The sequence below is a fragment of the Carassius gibelio genome, chromosome B10 (assembly GCF_023724105.1).
Source record: "Carassius gibelio isolate Cgi1373 ecotype wild population from Czech Republic chromosome B10, carGib1.2-hapl.c, whole genome shotgun sequence".
Lineage (NCBI taxonomy): Eukaryota > Metazoa > Chordata > Actinopteri > Cypriniformes > Cyprinidae > Carassius > Carassius gibelio.
Window position 1 is genome coordinate 20039814 of NC_068405.1, and position 22293 is coordinate 20062106.

Genomic DNA, 22293 nt, shown 5'->3' on the forward strand with positions numbered 1-22293 from the left:
CCATTGTTTGATGCCAGCATTCTGGAGTGCATTAAAAATTACATTACACAAGGGTTTCCCTAACATTGGGTTAATAAAATAACCGCAGTGGGCTTGTGAATTGATAAAAAGCTAACAATGAATTTAGTCGTATAAAGGTAAAATTATAAAACTATTTTAAAACAAAAACTATCAAAATAAAATATTTGAACACAAATAATATGTGTTCACCTGCATGTTGATGTGACCATTAAATGAAATCAAAGCACTGTGAATATTATGATAATATAATCCAGTTACGAGTGCTTAATTTTTAGAATCTGATTGCATAATCCAGATTACATATAATCCCTACCCAACGCTGAAAATAAACATTTACCTTGAAAAAAATCAACCTGTCTCAAAATTTCAGCAATAATGTCTAAGAGGTTTTTAAATTATCCTCATTTTTTAAAGACTACGAACTTCACTAGCATTCTGACGTGCTGCTTAGATTTTAACAAGTAAATGTTACAGGAAACACTTAGTAGAAAATTGCAGTTGAAGTGACAATATAATACCCAATGTCTCTATAATTGCTCTGTCTACCCATGGAAATGTTCAGAAAGCGACTTCTCCATGGTTCGACTCGTTGTGTGTGTTTGTGTGTGTAAGTGAGTGAGACAGACGGAGAGAGAGAAACGGAGAGAAGCAGCACAGGATGCTTTACTCCTTTTCAGATGAGGTTGTGTTAAGAGTGTCTGTCTTGTTTTCTTTGTTTCGTAAAAATAAAATATTAGATTAGAAGGTGTCTTTCACTTTAGTTCTTTTATATTCTCAAAAGGCATTTTCAGGAACAAGAGACGAAAAAAAAACAGAGTGAAGTGTCTGTACAGAGTGGGACTGTTTAAATTTAACAGCCGTTCAGGTAAGATAATCTCTTCTTCTGCAATCAATAGACTGAACTATTATTAATTCATGCTCTGACTCCTGCTATTGAAAAATGATTTCTAAAACAAATACAGAATTACAGACCCAGTCACATGGAAGTGCTGTGCTACGGATTGTAACAAGGCTGATTTGATACGTTTCTTTTCCGGGTTTAGTCTTTACAGCTCAGAAACTGTGATCACTGCAGCATGTGGACGTGACCGTGCAGTGTTATCTGTCGGTTCCGCTCTGGTGCTGCAGGCTGAAGCCTTCGATTAGTTCAGTTAGAGCGTTTAAAAAAAAAAACTGAACTGTGTCATGTGCATGGACATCAATAAACCACCCCAGGAGCTCACAGCACTGTCCCGTGAAGTAAAGGTTGCATTAACAGCTTTTAATGACCTAATTAAATGATTTAGAGGCAGATGCCACTTAAAGCGAGCTCTCTAAAAACTAAAAGCCACTGAAACTGGTCTACTGTTCTCTGCGTGATTTGTCAGGGAATTTTCAGCTTTGGTATCTGCACATCTTTTGAAGCAGATTAGAGTAGGAAGAAAATCTCATATTGAAACAATGCACATCAGTATAACAGAGAGAGGGAGAACAGAAGAGAGGAGCACTGTCAGTAAGAACTGTCTGGCGTTCGTACCAGCGATCTACTGCCAGATTTGTTCCCCCTGTTGCCATAGCAACAGTCATTATGCTTAATTTCAGATTGTAGAGTTAATATTCAGGAGCTAGTACTATCTGTACCTGTATCAATGTGAACAATAGTTCACAAATATTCTTTATTTGTTATCTAAATGGGACTCAAGTCTGAAACTCAAGTAAAATCTCAGTCTGCTTTCCATCTCTGTCTGCTTTCAGTGATTTTAACCTCAGTCTGATTTCACTGTGTGATCGGCACTGTCCAGTTTCCTTCTCTGTCCGATTTTGCTGTCTCATTGCTGTGTCGTCTATTAAACTCAGCCTCTCCACAGTGATTGAGACAGATGATTGCAGCTTTACTCGTGTGGGACGATCTGATCGGTGAGAATTAAACAGGACAGACATTGTGTGGAGGAAAACCCACACTTCACAGCATCTCAGAACAGTCTCAGAACCCCAATGGATCAAACAAAGCCTCATTCTCAGGGTAATATTATTGTATTGCTCATGTTTTGAGAATTTCAGTTGCTGACGTTGTTGATGAGTGCCATTTGTGTCCGCTGCCATCTCCCATCAGCATCCACAATTGCAGTCTTTGTTGTCTGAATGAGTGGACACATTCTTCCAGAGGGATGACCTCTCTTCTCCCTGTTTGCCCTGGCACTGCCGACACCAGCCCAGCAGCAGCCCTCTCCATCTCTAATTGTCTTTTCTCTCTCAAAGGCCACCAGAAGGATATCTGACTGATAAACAGAGTGTGTAAATGACTGTGTCAAGGCAAAGAGAGAAAGATGGAACATGTAAGTATAGCTGGCTTTAAATCCTTTTCATCTTCTTTAGGGCAGATGCTGATATGCTTTTGTCTTAAATGCAAAGGTTTGAGATTTATGGTGTTTTTAACTTATTTTACGGCCTTGGTTTAAAAACTGGGAAGAATCGTTTCAAAATTCACAGTTGCTTTTATGCATGCTTGAGTGTGTGCTGAATATATGGAGCTTCAGCTTCTCTGTCAGCCAATTTTAGCAACACAACCGTATCTCCCTCTGGGACACACGCACAATAAACAAACTGAGACAAGTGTCAGGCACCAAGCAGTGCTGCCTTTTTATTGATTGTTTAAATGTTTGTCTAAAGAGTAAGAAGTCAATCTAGGCTGCGAGCATTAGACACAGGCACAGACAAGTGATAAGCCTACTTAAGAAGTATCTTCAGAAAGATTGAATCGTTGAATTGAATCATCTTGAAGAGAAAGTAAAGGATTCATGAATGTCCGTCTTGTTATTTGACAGTGCAGGACATTATGAATGAATCTCATAAAAACATATTCATCTTATTTATGTATGTATGTATTTATTGATTTATTGTTTGGCATTGTGCCATTTCTTTCATAACAAATAAGCATATTCACCCACAAATTGATTTTTCATTTGTTTAATCTATATTCCATATCATTTGTTGTAAATTTATAGGAAATTTCAAAAATGTGTAAATTCTAGAAGTTAGAATATTATAATTTGTTATCATTATATATTTCGTTTTACATGATGCAGATTTGGTGACTCGATTTAGTGGCATATTTGGACTCCAGTCTAAATCCCTGGCGGTGCTCATTATTTTGTGACTTACTGAGGCACACAATGGTTTGACCCAAATCTTACAATCTGTGTGTGTGTGTGTGTGTTCATGTCTGGGTTTTATGTTCATCTGCCTGTATAATGCAGTGTATATCTTTAATGCCCGAAATTCCCATGGACAGAATGACCTGCCAAACCTGACCTGAGATAATGTTCTGCATGAATTATTATTTTTTAAATTATTTTTGAAGAAGAAAAACATAAATGTAGTATTTGAAGTCTGATGTTTGAGAAAATATAAAAGGTCACTAACTTGGTCAATTCTTTCACCATTAAAAATTTGTCCTTTGGTGTGACATAGCAAAAATTAAGAAAAAAATCTCTTAATAATATATGATTTATCCTCATTGTTAGACACAAATTTTCATAGTGTTTTTTTTCATTCAATACCCATGACTTGTTTTCAAGATAAATTTTGACAACAACACAAACTTTGCTGTCATACATTCAAAATTGTAGAAAATTGAAACACAAATTGAGATATTTTTGATGAAATCCGAGAGCTTTCTGAACCTCAATAGACAACAATGTAACTGACATGATCAAGAACTAGAAGCGTAGTAAGGACATTGACAAAATAGTCAATATGACATCAGTGGTTCAACCATAATTTTACGAAGCTGCTAGAATACTTTTAGTATTCAAAGAAAACAAAAATACCTACTTTATTCAACAATTCTTCTCCTTCAAGTTACCATCCTCCACCATCACTTAGATGTTATTTACTTTCTGCATCGATCTCTTAGGATCTCCTCCCGACTGTGAGGATCACTCTTAATTGTCTTTCTATATTTCTACGTCCTCTCTGGAGAGGACCTCAAGGTGGGTTTTGAACTCAGGTTGCCATGTGCGCAGTTGCACTATATGTCAACACTTTAAAACATTTCTTTTTTTTAAATCAGGAAGGTGTCACTGTCTGTAATATCAAGTGGCCCTGAACACCTTGATTACCAGTTTCAGGTGTGTTAGATTGGGTTTGAAGCTGAAATCTGCAGGACAGTACCTCTAAGGGGTTGGAAACCCCTGATACACTCTTCAGAGCGATGCCATAGAAGAACCATTTTTGATTCCACAAAGAACCATTCAGTCAAAGGTTCTTTAAAGACCCATCTCTTTCTTACCTTTTTATAATCTAAAGAACCTTTAATTCGCCACAAAGAATATTTTGTGAAACAGGAATGTTCTTCAGATGTTAAGGGTTCTTCATGGAATCATTTAAATAAAAGGTTCTTCTATGGCATCGTGAAGCAGCTTTGTTTTTAAGAGTGTACAGTACATATTAATTTGGATGAAAGCTATTGAGAAGCTTGACTCATTACTGTTCATGATATCTGAATCTGAATGTGATTGTGTCTCAATTATTGACATGTTGCAGATGCTGATAGAGTTACTCAGACACTGACCGCTGAGGGGTTGTGATGAGAGAGGGCTAAACACCGGTGAGCTCATTTTCAACATGCAGAGTATTGACTGAAGATGTGGAACTGAAGACATACCCAAACACTTCTTGTAATATCCAAGATTGTGAGGATGGATTTGCATCTTTTGGCCTCTTTACATTTTTATTAGATTACAACAGAAATAAAGTTTAAAGGAATAGTGGCACTTTATTTTACAGTACGTGTACTAACATGTACTTATAGTGTACTTACAGTGTATTTATCTAAGAAAGTTCTGGTAACACAAGGTAACTACATGGGGTAGGGTTAGGTTTAGAGGTAGGTTTAGGGTTAGTACCTAGTTATTACATAGTTATTGTAATTACTATAATATGTACATAGTATGTACATGAGGAACAGGACTGTAAAATAAAAGTTTGGACACACCTTCTCACTCAAAGAGTTTTCTTTATTTTCATGACTATGAAAATTGTAGAGTCACACTGAAGGCATCGAGGGCTATTTGACCAAGAAGGAGAGTGATGGGGTGCTGCGCCAGATGACCTGGCCTCCACAGTCACCGGACCTGAACCCAATCCAGATGGTTTATGGGTGAGCTGGACCGCAGACAGAAGGCAAAAGGGCCAACAAGTGCTAAGCATCTCTCGGGGAACTACTTCAAGACTGTTGGAAGACCATTTCAGGTGACTACCTCTTGAAGCTCATCAAGAGAACGCCAAGAGTGTGCAAAGCAGTAATCAAAGCAAAAGGTGGCTACTTTGAAGAACCTACAATATGACATATTTTCTGTTGTTTCACACGTTTTTGTTATGTAAATGATTCCATATATAATTCCACTAAAACTGGTCTACTGTTCTCTGCGTGATTTGTCAGGGAATTTTAAGCTTTGGTATCTGCACATCTTTTGAAGCAGATTAAAGTAGGATATATCTCTGAGCGAGTTAATTAACTACTGGTAACTGCTAGTAAAATGCTTCATTTTACCGGTTTTCATTCATTTATTGAATTTGATTTATTTGTTTTATTTATTATTATTTATTTATTTTTGCCACAGATAAGACATGCCGAGAAGAAGGGACGTCCTGGCACTCTTTTTGATTTTGTTACCGTGGACTTTATTGATCACATTTTGGCACCAGCGCGCTGGCAACTCCTTGATTCCAGTTCCTAAAGGTAAATACTAAGATCATTCTTACCTTTAAAATAGAACTAGAGAATTTATGCATTAAGTGAAATGCTTTATTACTTTTTGTGCCACTGGCACATGCCATTAGATGTTGTGGTGGCACATCCGGTTGCTTATCTGGATCCGGATGGCCAAAGAAAGCTGCCATGGATTCCAGACCTTCAGCCGTCAGTCTGAAGGTCTGGCTACATGAGACTAAATATTTCATTGCAGATTTACATAGAAGGAACAGCATAAAGACTATTTGAAACACGAAGAACATAAAGTGAAATTACAGAAAAAAGGCTAAACAAAGGAAACCTCAAACTGTTTGAAAGATATCACAATTCTTAAGAAATATGTTATTCTATTATTTATGAATTTAAGAGATTTTACAGTGTTTACATTTTCAACAAGAAAAACATATCTAGGAAGTGTGTTGAGGACTTTGTTCTTGTGTACAAAGAAATTGCAATGCAATGCAAATGTGTCTTGCTCAAGGACACCTTGACACTTGGTCAGGTGGAGCCGGGGATTGAACCACTAACCTTCCAGTTTGTAGACAACCTACACTGCCGCCACTGGATAGAGACTATGCAGTGTCTTAATATGTACTTACATTTACATTTATGCATTTAGCAGATGCTTTTATCCATAGTGTCTTACAGTGCATTCAAGCTATAAATTATTATTATTATTTTTTTTTTTTTACCAGTATGTGTGTTCCCTGGGAATTGAAACAACCTTTTGCTGAGCCACTGAGCCACAGAAACCACACTCTTTTCCAGTGAATATTGTCAAAATAATTGTGCCAGTAAAACTGATATATAGCGGATTTAATTAAAGTTTTTATGCATGATATTCTCCACATGATAGTGGCGATGTGGTCACATTTAGCTCACAAACATTAGTGCAATATATACTTTAAAGGGGGGTTAAAGATCCTGTTAATCTTGAGTACCTATAGAGTAGTACTGCATCCTTCATAACTCCAAAAAGTCTTTAGTTTTATTATATTCAGAAGAGAAAGATAGTCTGTACCGATTTTTCCTGGACACACACGACCGGCTGGAGGCATGACGTGTGGGCGGAGCTAAAGAATCACGAGCGCCAGTAGGCTTTTGCGTTGAGAGCATGTGGAAGCTGTGACATTACCGTGAGGGAAAACCCATCATCCAAAACAAACCATGGCTAACAGTCAGATTCAGTGTATATTTATGATCCAGAGGCTGAAATTTAACAAGAGCAGCATCAGCAACAACATCTCTATGTGGTATGTACTGAAACTGTATATATTTGCTTAGCGGTTTTGGAAAATGACTAAGTTCCACTTAGTTCCACTACTCTTCCGGTAGAAGTGCCCTTAGGACCAATATAAGGTAATTCCGCTCCATCTAACGTCACACAAAAAAACTTTCCGAAACTTGTGACAAACCGGAAGGAGTATTTTTGGAACAGAAATACTCTTTCAAACGTACAACTTAATTTTTGAAACTTTGTCCATGTTTAGCATGGGAATCCAACTCTTTAACAGTGTAAAAAACTCAGTATGCATGAAATAGCATTTCACCCCCCCCTTTAATGAAACATGGTTTTATAATTTTGGAATTTGCAAGTACAGTTCAATGACAATTTTAGTAGTAGAAATGTGGTTACATTTAAGACATAAGCTCTCAAATGTTATTGTATGCATTATATACTTTTATGAAAGTTCTTTTTTTTTGGGGGGGGAGGGGGGTGTTGCAAGTACTGCTCACTCACATTTTTGTTCTCTTCTTGGTACAGCGCAATTAAATGCCTTGCATGTTAATACAATATGCCACTTTTCTGCAATAATGTTAAGTGCTGTGTACTATGACAATAGATGCACCACAAATATATATACTTTTTTGATGGACAGATAACAGAACTAGGGCCAGTAAAGCTCACCAAAGAGGCTTTCGACTTTATGAGTCCTGTGTCACGGAGAACAAGCGCGTCGCTAAGGCCAACCAGATGAGGCACATCCACCAGCGACCTCAACCCTGGTCTGACACATTGCCAACTCTTCACATAATAACGCCAACCTACAGTAGACCCGTCCAGAAGGCCGAGTTGACCCGCCTCACTAACACCTTCCTACACGTCCCCAACCTTCACTGGCTGGTGGTGGAGGACTCGGCGCAGAAGACGGCGCTGATGACCAGACTGCTGGAGAACACGGGACTGAATTACACTCACTTGAATGTAAAGACGCCTGAGAATCTCCAGACACAAAAGAAGCCCAGAAATGCACGTATCCCACGAGGCACCATGCAGAGGAACCTGGCTCTCCGCTGGCTGAGGGAGAACATCAACCCAAACTCCGGTCATAAAGGAGTGGTGTATTTTGCAGATGATGACAATACTTACAGCTTGGAGCTGTTCGAGGAGGTACGGTACGTTTGGTCCACCGTTCATAGTGTCATTAAACTTAACCAATTCCATCTTCCTCGTACCGCAGATGCGCTGGACTCATAAAGTGTCAGTATGGCCGGTCGCCTTCGTCGGAGGTCTCCGATACGAATCGCCCAAAATCAACTCTCAAGGCAAAGTGTTCGGCTGGAGGACGGTGTTTGACCCTCGTCGACCTTTCGCCATCGACATGGCTGGGTTTGCCGTGAACCTTCAGCTCATCCTCCACAAACCTCAAGCCTACTTTAAGTTAAAAGGGGTAAAAGGTGGATACCAGGAAAGTAGTCTGCTACAGGATCTGGTCACCCTCAGTGACCTGGAACCCAAAGCCGCTAACTGCACAAAGGTCAGTCGTGAATCTGTATCTTCATAACCTGGCTTGAGATCAAATGGCTTGTCAACGTTAACAGAAAAATGTGTTCTTTGTCGTTTTTTTAGATACTGGTTTGGCACACCCGGACCGAAAGACCCTTGCTTGTGAATGAAGGAAAAAAGGGATTCACCGATGGCAGCATGGAAGTATGATGAACTGCATTACTGTTTTTGAAGTTGAACAAAGCCTAAGTATCTGGAACTTAGAACTGCACTGAATTTACTGCATTGACTGAAGTATTTGACTTAAGGCTGGAATACACTACACGACCTTTGCCCAGATTTTTGCCCTGATTTGCAGTCTGGAGGAGCCGATGCATGTTGAAAGTCACAGCAAGTCTACAACTATTGGGCAAAAGTTGACACTGTAAAAAATTATCTATAATTATCTATAAAAAAAAAAAAAACAGTGTCTGAAGTTGCTACAAGCTTTTAAAAAAAATATATAGTACTGATTTTACAGACTGAACTAATTTAAAGTCAAATAACGGCATTGTCTCACAATAGCAAAATGCCAATGTACTAAAATCAGTTTGGCACCTTTAGAATAAAATGACAACTAGCATAAAAACCACAGATTGCAAAGATGGAGCAACATGATGAGTCAAAGTTCAAGTAGCTTGTCCACAAGCAGAGAATATTAATTATTAAAAGGTGCACAATCTCATCCACAAAAATACAAAGCATGGTAACACATGAGACTTAAATAATGCAATTACCATTAATTTAACAACATGAGATATAACATAAATGAAGCAAAAATCCACACAACTGATAAAATAAGAAAATAAGATTTTTTATTTTTATAAAAATTAAAAGTGTCACACAAGGACCAATTTTACACTAAATTATATGATGGTCTTTTTTGACTTGCTTTTTTACTTTAAAAAAATGTCATTTAAGAGTATTTTACATTAGATCATCCAATATATTTGTTTTTAAATATATCAGATAACCAATTATTATTAAAATTACAAACACTTTCTTACAGTGTGGACTCTTTTTATTTTGTCTGCTCAAGATTCTGTGTAAAAATGCAATGCTGCATATTTAATGTGTGCTCTTCACTCATTTAGTGTACAATGCCCTGTTTTTTTTCTTTCTGAAACCATTTAAAAAAGTGGTCAAAGTTTATGATGCATAGTGTTTGTCCAGATTTTAAAAGTCGTACAGTGTATTCCAGACTTAACACAACACTCTCACTGAAGAACAATTCTCAGTTAAAAAAGGATTTAAGTGAAATTCCCATAGTGATTTATTCCAGAAAATGCTCTGGAAAACGTTGACTAACAGAAGTTTACAAAGCTGATTTGAGTTGAAGTTTAGATGGAAATAGTATTAGATGAAAATGTAATTTCTTGGTGGTTGTTGTCACACGATCACACAATCATACTCTGCCCATAGATATGGCTCAGGTTGGATTTTTTTAACCTGTTTTATTGTCTGCCAGATGAAATTTAGGCCAAAGTCTGATTGTTTGAAAAGATTCTTCCTGAATTGAACGGTACAGTATGAGGTATAATGTATGTCTGTATGATAAATAATGCTACAAGTTCAATTTGAACAAACCTCAAATCAAAAATACAGTTTAGGTTATATATAAAATCTTTCTTGTATTTCAGTGTTTGCACAAAAGGAAAACAACACAATAACGCTGGATCTAAAGTAAATGCACTCATATTAACAACTGGCTGCCTGTGGAAATTACTGAAAGAAAAATCAGGAACTTCCTATTGCCTACATGGCCAGTGCAACATTTACGTTTTCATATAAAAATAAACAAAATATTGCACTAATATGACCAATTTCAGCCAGTAAACAGCATGAGACAATCAAAAACATAAATCTACCTTGTGTCTTGCTAACAAATGAAGCTCTCATTCAAACACACACCCCTAACTCATTTATAATAGACAGTTTTCATTTTCCATTTGAACTCAAAATTACACAGTACCCAGCAAGACTGCACTTTTTCATGAAAAAGTTGAATGTTTAAACATTTTAGATAATATAATGGAATGCAAAGCCATGCTTTTAAAAGGGTCATATGATGTTGCTAAAAATAACATTATTTTGTGTATTTGGTGTAATGCCATGTGTTTATGCGGTTAAAGGTTAAAAAAAATACATTATTTTTCACATAATGTACATTATTGTTTCTCCTCTATTGCCGGCCTTTCTGAAAGGCATCGATTTTTAAAAAATTCATTGTATGAAAAGCGAGCTGTGCTCTGACTGGCCAGTGCGTTGTGATTGGCTAAATACCTCAAGCGTGTGACAGAAATGTTACGTCCTTTGCCATACTGTAATGCAATGTCCAAGACAATAACAATAAAACCCATTACAAACTAGGTATTTGTTTTATCCGGTGGGGACATAATTATGGATAATATAATTATGTTGTGTTGTATGGGGGCACATAAACATAAAACCATGTCTGCATTTGTGATTTGAGAATTAAAATCGGATCATATGACCCCTTTAATACAAATGTGCTATTAATGTTTTAACAATCCAACTGTGACATAAAATTTTTTGTTCATTTTATTTTTTTTCAGGCATTTTGACAGTGTTTATGTATTTGATAGTACAGTTCTGTCTCTTAAGCAGTATGCTGATTTACATAAAACAGTCTTGAATTTTGTTCATTAAATGTCAACTGTCATTCCCAGATCAGGAGAATCTTCAAACTGGATTTTAAAATCCGCTTCTGCTTCTTCAAACACAATCACCTGATGAATAAAAGAAAACAGATCTTTTTAGAATTTACCTTTATATGTTAATAGTCAGAATTTTTGTTGATTTGTTGCAATGGAAACAAATTCCAAATATTTTATATTTATAAATAATATTACATGGGTTCAACACACTGAACTATATCTCTATTATAGATCAGTGGTTCAATATTGATATTTACAGTAATTCTTCAAACACATAACCAAAAAGAGTTCTTTGGAGTCAAAGAAATTTATATAAAAATGTGTATAGTATACTATATAGAGTCCAACCTATATATCGTTTTGCAAATATTATTGGCTGATATGAGCCTGTTGCCGATATATCGGTATCGGTGAATATGCTGCATTAAATGCTTGTAATGGTGTAATAACTTGGTTTGTCCATTGTTTGCTACTGGCAACATGGATGAAATGATTTAAAGCTTAAAGTGGAAATGAAGCAAGTTTAGATTATTTAGGAAACTAACTTCAATTTTAATAAAAAAAAATATAACAAACATGATAAATGTAATCATTTTAAAGAGAAAGGGTTGTTTTGATATAGCTTTTGCAGCTGCCATCTTGCAAGTAAAACCGTGTGTAACGTTATGGGGGTTGGTTTGCTCCAATGGCCAGTATAGTAATATAAGAATTTCTTAAAATTTTGAACACACATGTTTTGAAATGGAGGAAGATGACCCTTGAAAGCACTGCTAAGTCCATAATAAGTGCAACTGTCTATGCATTTGAGCCGATACGGCAATGGGACCAAGCTGTATTAGGGGTTGAAGTTGTGAACCTTCTGGTTTGGGGTAAAGTATGGCGCCATACAAAGTGCAGATCGGGGACAATACTCTTTAAGTGGATACTCCTCAATACTGACAATCTGACGTGCTTTGTTTGCATTTGCTGATGAAGGCGCGAAAGAAAACTCAATTTGGTTGCCTACTCACGTGCTGTGGCTTTGTGTGTGTGTGTGCGGCGTTGAAAGTTGTGACATTTGCCAAGTACGGTAACCCATACTCGGAATTGGTGCTCTGCATTTAACCCACCCAAATGCACACACACGCAGCAGTGAGAAGTGAACACTCTGCGAACACACACCCGGAGCAGAATTCGCCCCTTTTTGAGCGATTCAGAAATCACACCCGGCCAGACATTTTTTTAGGTCCAAAAATAGGAAATGTCCGGGACAAAGAGGAAATATGGTCACTCTAACGTCATGGCAACGTACAACACAAAGTACCTAGGCGTGTAACAAAATGTAAATCAAGCAAGCTTCTATGCATAGGCCACGAAATGTTGGCGAAATAAAACATTAGCGGACCAGTGAATAATATGGTTTTTTTTCCAGAAAACATCTTGCACAAAATATATAAGAAAATGTATATAAAAGGACCTGGTTCATTCCACTGTTGAGGAAGGGTCCTGGTAGAAACAGAGCTTGCTGTGGTCCAGCATCCCAGTACCGTCCGATGTTTTGGCCATTAATGAAGACCACACCCTTACTCCAACCCTTCATGGAGACATAATAATCAGCACAATATTTCTAACCAAATTTGTAAGAATAGTTCACTCTAAAATGAAAATTTGCTGAAAGTATATTCACCCTCAGGCCATTCAAGATGTAGATGAATTTGTTTCTTTATTGGAACAGATTTGGAGAAATTTAGTGACACTCTCTCACCAAAGGGTCCTCTGCAGTAAATGGGTGCCATCAGAATGAGATTCCAAACAGCTGATGAAAACATCACAATAATCCCCAAGGAATCCACATGACTCCAGTCCAATTAACGTGTTGTATAAACCAAAAAGCCACATGTTGTAATGAACAAATTCATCATGAAGATATTTAAATTTCAAGCTATTGGTTTTGGGTAAAACACCATTTCTAAGTGAAAAGAGTCAAAGATGTGAAATGACAACAGGGGATGGATTTTTTTTTAAAGTGTGTTATTTTGGACTATAAATTTGTATTCAGGCCAGAAGCAATGGTTGAAAATTAAAACGCCTTAATGATGGAATTGTTTTTTTTTTTATAAACTTGTAGCTTTTCACTTCACAAGTTCTGGAGTGGTGTGGATTACTGTGATGTTTTTATCAGCTGTTTGGACTCTCATTTTGACGGCACCCATTCACTGCAGCGGACTTATTGGTGAGCAAGTGATGTAATGCTAAATTTCTCCAAACCTGTTTGATGAAGAAACAAACTCATCTACATAATGAATGGCCTGAGGGTGAGTACACTTACAGCAAATTTTCATGGGTGAACTATTACTTTAAGCGTTCAAATCTTGTCATAATTCATTAAACTCACTGGCAGCTTCATGAAAGCGTCACTGGGATATCCATTCACAAATAACCTTCCCTGGAAAAATCCTGGGAAGCTTGGTTTGTTAGGAACAGACTTCCAAGGTGCTCTGTACAAGCTGAAATAAAAGCATTAATGATTAAGGTTTTTTTTTTTGTTTGTTTCTTTTATCTTTTATGGCCTGTCACATAGTTCAAGATTTTACTCACCTGTCAATAAAGTCAGTAGTCATATCCAGGCTATATATTGTGAAGTCTCTAAGAGGTGTCTGATTTAATAAAATGTTCCCAACAATACCTGAAAACAGATTTTGAATAGGTTGGTAATAATAAACGTGACATCTTAAAACACAAAGCATTGATGTTCATTAACTGTACCTTTGCGCTGATTGTCCATGTCTTTACCGTAATGCACACGGCCACAGTTCTCCACCAGCAGACTCAAAGTGCGTTTCTCCTGCCGATAATCAATGGTCAATTCATTTATTTGATCAAAAAATACAGTAAAAACATCACTTTTGTGAAATATTATAATTTAAAATAACTTTTTGTATATTTGAATATTTGTATATTTGAATATATCTTAAAATGCTGATTATTCCTGTGTGGTTAAAGCTGAATTTTCAGCATCATTACTCCAGTCTTCAGTGTCACGTGATCCTTTCGAAATCGTTCTAAAATGCTGACTTGCTGCATAAGTAACAATTCTTATTATTATCGTTATTTATGGATTTTTTTTTTTTGTGGAAACTCTGATACATTATAAATGTCTTTACTGTCACTTTTGATCAATTTAATGTTTCCTTCCTGGATTAAACTATTAATTTTCTTTCTTTCCCAGAAAAACCTTCCCGACCCTAAGCATTTGAACTGTAGAGTTGTTGTTTTTATATATTATATTAATAGATAGAAAATGGGATAGATATTATTACAAGGTATTACAAATATAAGATGTTTTTTAATAAACCAACTCAACATTAACAGAACACAAAAATGAGATATAAAGAATAAAATCATACCTTTCCATCAGGAACAGCCAATTCTGCATTTTTGTGGTGAAAAATGCCAATGAAACTTTGGTTCACAAAAACCTAGGGGGAAAATCCTGATTAAAATGAAATTAGAGCAGATGCATATTAATATACAACCGCCCAGATTAACTGTTTCTCAGCACTAACCAGGGCTCTGTCTCGGATGTTGTGTCCTGATTTTAAGGAGCCTCCTCGGATGATGGTGGTCTCATAGAGGGTGTATCCATATGCCTGGCCGTTACCGTTATTCACAGGCAGATTCTCCATATTGACCGGGAATTGTGATTTGAAAGGCTAGAGGGTGAAGATGCTGGATTTTGAGATTCATTTCTCAGAGTAAATGTTTCTGTCTCTCAGGGTTAATCAGGGTCACGTAGACTTCTAACCTCATGTGTGTATGGCAGAGCGTCCCACAGGGACAGGTGCTGGAACAATATGGCTGCCTCGTATTCTTCTTTCCAGCGGATACCAGGCATCTCGGAGAGCGTTTCACCTGAAGAGCATCACAGAAATCAGCAACGCTCAGAAATCATGTGAGCATGTTATTATTAGACACAAAGTAGTAACTTTTCCAATAAAGGCCACATGGCCAGGAGGAAAATAATATAAACTGGCGATATGTTGTACAGCATCCAAAAACATGAATGGTTCGAGGTGCAAAAAGATGCACGTTTAAAACAAACAGTTCTGTCTTTAAGATGTTTTAAACTTCAAACCGTTGTTTCAGTCTACAATACGAGTCCTCTATATAATATTGCATGCTTTCTCCAGTCTTATCTGCATCAGGAGAGAAATATGCACAGATCTAGCATCATTTACATGTCAAAATAGTTGAAAACCATTCTAAACAAATATAGTGGTGGATTTTGATATGAGAGGACAACAGGGGATCGACTTTTGCATTGGAGGAAGCATTATTATGGATTACGTCTAGGTATTTTGTCTAGAAGCAGCAGGTTAAAGTAAAAAAGCCTTAATGATGGATTTGTTTCTTACAAACATGCACATTAACACTTGACAAGATGTTAATTGATGGATAGGAGTTTTGTGGATTATTTGTGGATTATCGTGATGTTTTTATCAGCTGTTTGGGCTCTTATTCTGACGGCACCCATTCACTGCAATTGGTGACCAAGTGCTGTAATGCTAAATTTTTCCAAATCATTTTTGATGAAGAAACATTTTCAGCAAATTTTCATTTTTGGTCGACCTATTACTTAAAGGATGGGATCACATACTGTTGAAACTGATGAGGAGATCTCGGAGAAGATGGTACTTTGGTGTGTAATCTCCTGCTTCTGACAGAGGAGCATCATAATCTAAAAGAAAGAGAGAACGAAAGGCTTGTGTTATGCGTTTTCAAATACAATTTTTCAGTCCTACATGAAATGCTTGTGCTGTACTTGATAGCTCCATACTCTGGCCATATTGTGAAGTGCAAAATCAGCAGAGATGTATAAAGTACTAGAGAACCATACTTGAGTAAAAGTACAAGTGCTCTATCAAAAAAGTGACTTGAGTAGAAGTAGAAGTGCTCTTTAAGCACCACACTTAAGTAGAAGTACTAAAGTATTCAACATTTTTTGTACTTAAGTATTGCAAGTAGTCTATTTTAAAATGTACTACTCAAGTACTGAAAGTAAAAGTATTGTGTTATGTAACTAGCTATTAAATAAAGTAGTCAAAAGTTTGAACATATTGTTTTTACTATTTCAAATGATTAACCTAAAGGACAATCACAATTCCTTTGACTGTAACTTCTTGTAAACAAAAAACAGTTACTAGGGTTAGTTAGCCCAATTTGCAAAATGATGTCATTAATAACTTACCCTCATATTGTTTCAAACCCGTAAGACATCAGAGGGTCATTTAGAATTTTTTGAAGCATCGAAAATACATTTTGGTCCAAAAATAGCAAAAACTAGACTTTATTCAGCATTGTCTTCTCTTCCGTGTCTGTTGTAAGACAGTTTAAAACAAAGCAGTTTGTGATATCTGGTTCGCGAACGAATCATTCGATGTAACCGGATCTTTTTTAAACAGTCCACCAAATCGAACTGAATCGTTTTAAACGGTTCGCGTCTCCAATACGCATTAATCCACAGATGAATTAAGCTGTTAACTTGTTTAATGTGTCTGACACTCCCTCTGAGTTAAAACAAACCAATATCCCGGAGTAATTCATTGACTCAAACAGTACACTGACTGAACTGATGTGAAGAGAGAACTGAAGATGAACACCGAGCCGAGCCAGATAATGACTCGTTCACGAGTCAAGAACCGTTTCTGTCCGATTCGTGAACCGAGGAGCTGATGATACTGCGCATGTGTGATTTAGCGTGAAGCAAACCGACACACAGAGCGTCTGGAACCGAACTGATTCTTTTGGTGATTGATTCTGAACTGATTCTGTGTTAATGTTATGAGCCCAGGTGCAGTCAACGCCAATGACGCCATTGCATCGAGCGCAAAAGAATCGGTGAACTGTTTTCTTCAACTGGTTTATTGAATCGAACTGTCAGAAAGAACTAACGTTACTGGTCATCCGAAAACCGATGCAACCGGTTCTTGACTCGTGAACGAGTCATTATCTGGCTCGGCTCGGTGTTCATCTCTCTCTTCACAGCAGTTCAGTCAGCACGCGCAGTCTCGCTTGATTCGCTCAATGATGTGCCAGCTTCATCAAACATACCATCTACAGTTCTGGCAGTGGATGGTAATGGAATGATTCGTAACATTATTATAATTGTAACGAGTAACGATGCAGCACATAAAAAAAATATCGGAGTAAAAGTATTAAACTCAGCGAAAATATGTACCGAAGTAAAAGTGGAAGTAGGAGAAAAAAATAATACTCTAGTAAAGTACAGATACCGCCTTTTAGTACTTAAGTACAGTAGTGAAGTAGTTCTACTTCGTTACTATACATCTCTGAAAATCAGTTCACCAAAAATGAAGATCAAATCATCACTCGCAGCTGCATGTTGTTCCAAACCTGACTTCCTTTTCATGTGAAACATAAAAAATAAAAATATATATATATTTTAATGATATCGTGTACACTCGTCTGCTTCTTTAAATTCTGAAGCTCGTTAAAGCAGGATTGATTCTGATTGGGTGTCAATGTTTGTATCATTCATCAGCTAAAAAAAAAAAAGTGATTCCAACGATATTGTTTCTCTGGGTCTTTATCGTTATAGCTGTGGTGTGGAATCTGCTATTCTTTAATATTGAGAAAGACTTTTAGAGCTATATCTTTATCTGTATTTTTATAGTTATTGCCTTGGTGTGGACGGGCCTTGATACAAACCATAGCTTGTAACCAGAGCTTTGTAAGACGGGTTGGCCAATGCCCCATTCATGAAGCCAAAGTTTGTCCCTCCGTGGAACATATACAGGTTGAAGGACATTCCTCGTCGCAGTATCTCTCTTACCACGGCAACCAAGTCTATATTAGAAAGGAAATTTCAGACAATGTTCAACATGTTAAACAGCAATTTGTCAAGGGCTTTTTAAATAATAAATAGTAAATAAGTAAAACTATTTTAATTAATGAAAAATGAGTTTAAGAAAATTATTTAAATGATTCATTCAAAATTATTATTTATTATTCATTTTATTAATTTCTGTTTCATTTTTTATTTTTTATATGACATGATCTCACCCTCTGCAGGTAAACTGTGGTGTAAACCGCCCCATCCATCAGACCTCCCTGTCCAGAGCTCCATCACCAGCACGGGACTGTTGGGCTTTATGCACATGAGATTAATGTTAAACGTTTCATAAAACACTTTTATTTACAAAACAGACTAAAATATCTACCTGTACTGTTTCCAGATACCTGATGTCATCATGATTCATTTTCTGTAGATTTATAGTTCTTAAAGCTGGGATGGAGGAAAGAATGTTTAACACCATTCACTTTTTATTTTTAATATCTAATCTACTGTTCAAAAGTTTTGCATCAGACATTTTTTTTTATGTAGTATTAAGAAATTAATACTTTTATTACAATTTCCCCAACCTTAGGGCTAGGAATCAAACTCTCTAACCACTTCCATATTGCATTGTCATTGCCTTATTACATTTCAAAATTCATTTTGCCACGCATATGCCTCCATAGTGATTGGTCATGTGTTGTTGTTTTTGTTGTTGTTGTTGTTTTATTTAAAGTTGAATTCTTGTGTTTTGTTTGTACCTCCTTGGACTCCACCATATGTTAGACCCTCATGGTCGTCTGATGTTAGGAGAACTTCACTGATGCCTCTTTCATGGAGAGCCTGGAAGAAATTGAATTAAAATCGAGAGAAAGCATGACATCTGAGTTTGGAATGGTAACTCATACTGTACCTCTTTGATAAATGGCATGTAGTTTCCATCTCTTGCATGTGATCCATATTTGTTCTCCACTTGAACGGCAATAATAGGCCCACCTTTCTTAAACTGACATCATATAAGACCAACATCAAAGATCACTCAGAGTACTTTTTGTTTTAGCACTTCTTGTGTTTCAGAAAGAATCCTACCTGGAAAGGCACCATTTTGGGAATGAGCTTATCAAAGTACACGTTTACAGCTGCTATGAATCCTGGGTAAGTGGTTCGCAGCATCATCTCTCTATCACGCAAAAGCCAGCTGAAGAGGGAAGTGGTTTGTTTGTGGTGATAGAAGCAGAACAAATTTTTCTTTCTGTGTGATGTAAAACTTGACATTGATAGTCCACTTCAGACATTCTGCTTGCAACTAACTGTCAACTTATTGTCATTAGAATATTAGTAGACTGGTAAATTAAGGTTAGTAGAAGAAGTTGACGTACTTGTAAAGACTGCTTTGTAGAATGTCTGATGAAGGACCATCTGTAAGCAAATATTAAGCAGACAGACTACTAAAACTCTAATGACTGGTAGTTGGTATGTAGTTGCAAAGTTATTAGAATGTCTAAAGTGGACTACCAAAATTAAGTTTTACCCAGTGTGAAGACACACTGGATATCTGTAGCTCTTTGTAACAGTTTTTTTTCACCTTATGACATGCATTACCACAAAGTGTGGCACATCGTTTTGGTTTGAATGCTGCCTTTGCTTGCTGCTTCACAGTTTTTAATCACATTATCTCTGGAATTTGCAGGATACGACTTAAAAGTTATTCTACAGAAGAGCCATTTATATTTAATTTAATGGCAGAAATCACCTGGGTAGTCCTCCAAGGTCAAGATCAGAGCCTATGTACGGTCCTGGACGTAAAATTACCCAGAGACCCACCTCTGCAGCCAAGTGAAGAAAACTTCTGTGGGCAAAAATTTTTTAAATAAATAAAAATTAGATACCTAAAATGATCAGATAGAAGTCAAAGAATTATAAATAAAGTATTAAATGAATAGTTTAAATATTTAATAGTTAAAATACAGTGGAAAAAAGGTTCTTTAGATTATTAAAATGTTCTTCACACTAAAAAAAAGCTTATTTTAAGAACTGTGCACTTAAAAGTTCTTTGAGGAACCAAAACTGGTTCTTCTGTGGCATCGCTGTGAAAACCCCCTTTTGAGATTGTATATGTTATAGTTGGAATTTGTAAAGTAAATTATTTAAAAATTAATTATTGTTATTTTAATAATTAGTGAAAGTATTTCACTAACTTAATAAACCAATCAATCTGTACTCGAAAGCTGGAATTTGTAAAGAAGCATGTGTATTTAATTTTTTGTAATAAATTATTGCCATTTTATCTAAATAAATTTATATCTGAAAATTAAAGAAGCACAGTTAGCTACTTAAAAATGTAATATTAAGATTTTTAAAGTTAAAGTATATAACAAAAAATAAATCATAAAATGAATGCGTGAAAGTTGTAGTTTGTAAAGAAGCATAATTATTTTGAATTGAATTGTTGTCATTTAATAATTTAAGCATTGATCATATTGACCATTTAGAAGCTTGCCATTTACAGCTTCAGACCTCACTCCGATTTTAAAATATCTTTACAGTTTGCAATGATATTAGACTTCGTCTCCAGTTGGAGGCTTGTGTTGTTACGGAAGAGCAAGGATCTACATTAATGATGTATTCCCAGTGCTGTGCAGACCCCAGATAATGATGCAGACCAGGATGAAACGAGAATGAGAACAAAGTCCCTCCTGACAACAGCAGAGCGACAGTATTGTCAGAGGACCAGCAACAGGAGCTATCTGAGATGTTTGTCTAACTACCGTAAGTGAGAGGTGAAATCCTTCCAGGATCAAAATACACTGATCACATATAGCGCTAATGCTCTCACAAATGGGAATTAGGGAAAGAAAAGGGAGGATTTCTTACTCTATGTCAAGGCCTCCCTGGAAACGTAGTTCTCCTTTCTCTGGTTGATGGAGAGACCATGGCACATCACTGCAAGATAAACACAGTCTGATTATTAAATGCTTCTCAATGTCTTTGACTGTGCTTGTCAATTTCAAACCTACACGGTGAGAGTGTTGAGACCACATGCTTTCATTTTCACCATCCGATCCTTCCAGTAAGCTCTGGGAAGGCGGAAGTAGTGTAAAGAGCCCCCCAGAATACGAAAGGGCTTTCCTCCCAGAGTGAACTGAGAAGAGTTCATCCTCAGACCCACTGATCGATTTATCCTGATCTTTACTGTCGGACCTCTGGACACACAACAAGAGAAACACTGAGAGAAAATAAACCATTTTCCTCAGGGAATTTACATTAACATTTCAATAGTTAAATCTTTGAACAAACAAACAAACAAACAAATAAATAAATAAATACTTAAAAGTTGGAATTTGTTAACAAGGACAGTTAATTATTTTTAAGTTATTTAATTAGTAAAGCACAGTTAGGCCTAGTTATTTTGAAATGGACTAACACCATTTTTACAATTAAAGTTTCAACGTAAATAAATAAATACATAATTGGATATAGTTGAAATTCATAAAGAAGCACAGTGAATTAGCCTACTTTGAAATTGATTATCACCATTTTATTAATTAAAGCTTTCAAAATGAATGAATAACTGAACACCCAATTACAAAGAGAAGTTAAAAACTAAATGTTTTCTGTAAATACAATGCTACGATATTGGTAACATTTTTTTAAAGTTAGGCCTTCATACTACAGTAGTAACAGTAAATAATGCTACATCATAGTTAGCCTTCATCAACTGCTCATAAACCTAATACTCAACCTAACGCTATAGTAGGCTACATGTTGGTAATTAATATTACTAAGTACTTAAACATTAAAATACACTTTAACCAGGAAACATTCAAATTCCGTGCAATTCAAAAACCCTGCTAATGCTGAGTTGAATAGTGAATAAACGTACTTATTTATTTTTATGTAGCCTATTCCTTCTGTGCAGCTGCATGCAAAAAAAAATCATATTTAAAAAAAATAATAATATTAAAGACTTTTTTTTAACTTAGAAGAAATTTTGCCTTACCTGAAGTGTCGGTATATAATAAAACACGCGAGACTCAAAAACAGAATAACATATCGCCTCCTATGACTCTTTCTTATACTGAAAATAGCCATGTGTTCCTGATTTAAGAGCTATGCAATGTTTCAAATATATTCTGAAATAAAGTGCCCAGTAGTATCTAGCAAAAGGCAGGGGCATTTAAAGCTGCAAGTTTGTGGGAAGTGGCAACAAACAGAAAGCGTCGCTTGGGTATCTGCGGTGTAGTTCTTGTCAATCAGC

At 36.3% G+C, this 22293-nt stretch overlaps 2 protein-coding genes and 1 long non-coding RNA gene across 9 annotated transcripts; 2 read left to right on the plus strand and 1 right to left on the minus strand.

Annotated features, from left to right (window-relative positions):
• The first annotated feature begins 644 nt into the window (after positions 1-644).
• On the plus strand, positions 645-11230 carry b3gat1b (beta-1,3-glucuronyltransferase 1 (glucuronosyltransferase P) b). Of its 7 annotated transcripts, none has more exons than XM_052567389.1 (9): positions 647-2023; positions 2114-2336; positions 3917-3992; positions 4546-4694; positions 5046-5253; positions 5625-5743; positions 7636-8147; positions 8218-8514; positions 8607-11230. In XM_052567389.1, the coding sequence occupies exons 6-9, from the start codon at positions 5632-5634 to the stop codon at positions 8691-8693; spliced, it is 1008 nt and encodes a 335-aa protein (XP_052423349.1). In that variant the 5' UTR covers positions 647-2023; positions 2114-2336; positions 3917-3992; positions 4546-4694; positions 5046-5253; positions 5625-5631; the 3' UTR covers positions 8694-11230. The 7 variants fall into 7 exon arrangements, with proteins under 7 accessions (XP_052423350.1, XP_052423349.1, XP_052423348.1 ...); XM_052567388.1 differs by having other exon boundaries at positions 4546-4609; XM_052567384.1 differs by lacking the exon at positions 3917-3992 and having other exon boundaries at positions 647-886; positions 1858-2023; positions 4546-4609.
• On the minus strand, positions 11128-22178 carry LOC127966428 (beta-galactosidase-1-like protein 2). The gene is made up of 19 exons (XM_052567379.1): positions 22036-22178; positions 21053-21238; positions 20910-20978; positions 19789-19884; positions 19125-19233; positions 18949-19041; positions 18797-18878; positions 18421-18485; positions 18263-18347; positions 17909-18046; positions 15837-15917; positions 14985-15091; positions 14746-14892; positions 14587-14658; positions 13946-14024; positions 13778-13865; positions 13575-13686; positions 12657-12773; positions 11128-11272 (listed from the first exon to the last, which is right to left on the minus strand). Exons 1-19 carry the CDS (start codon positions 22125-22127, stop codon positions 11189-11191), a joined length of 1902 nt encoding a protein of 633 aa, XP_052423339.1. The 5' UTR covers positions 22128-22178; the 3' UTR covers positions 11128-11188.
• On the plus strand, positions 16047-21008 carry LOC127966432 (uncharacterized). The gene is made up of 2 exons (XR_008155631.1): positions 16047-19190; positions 20668-21008. It is a non-coding gene; the product is annotated as an uncharacterized LOC127966432 (long non-coding RNA).
• Positions 22179-22293: the final 115 nt, after the last annotated feature.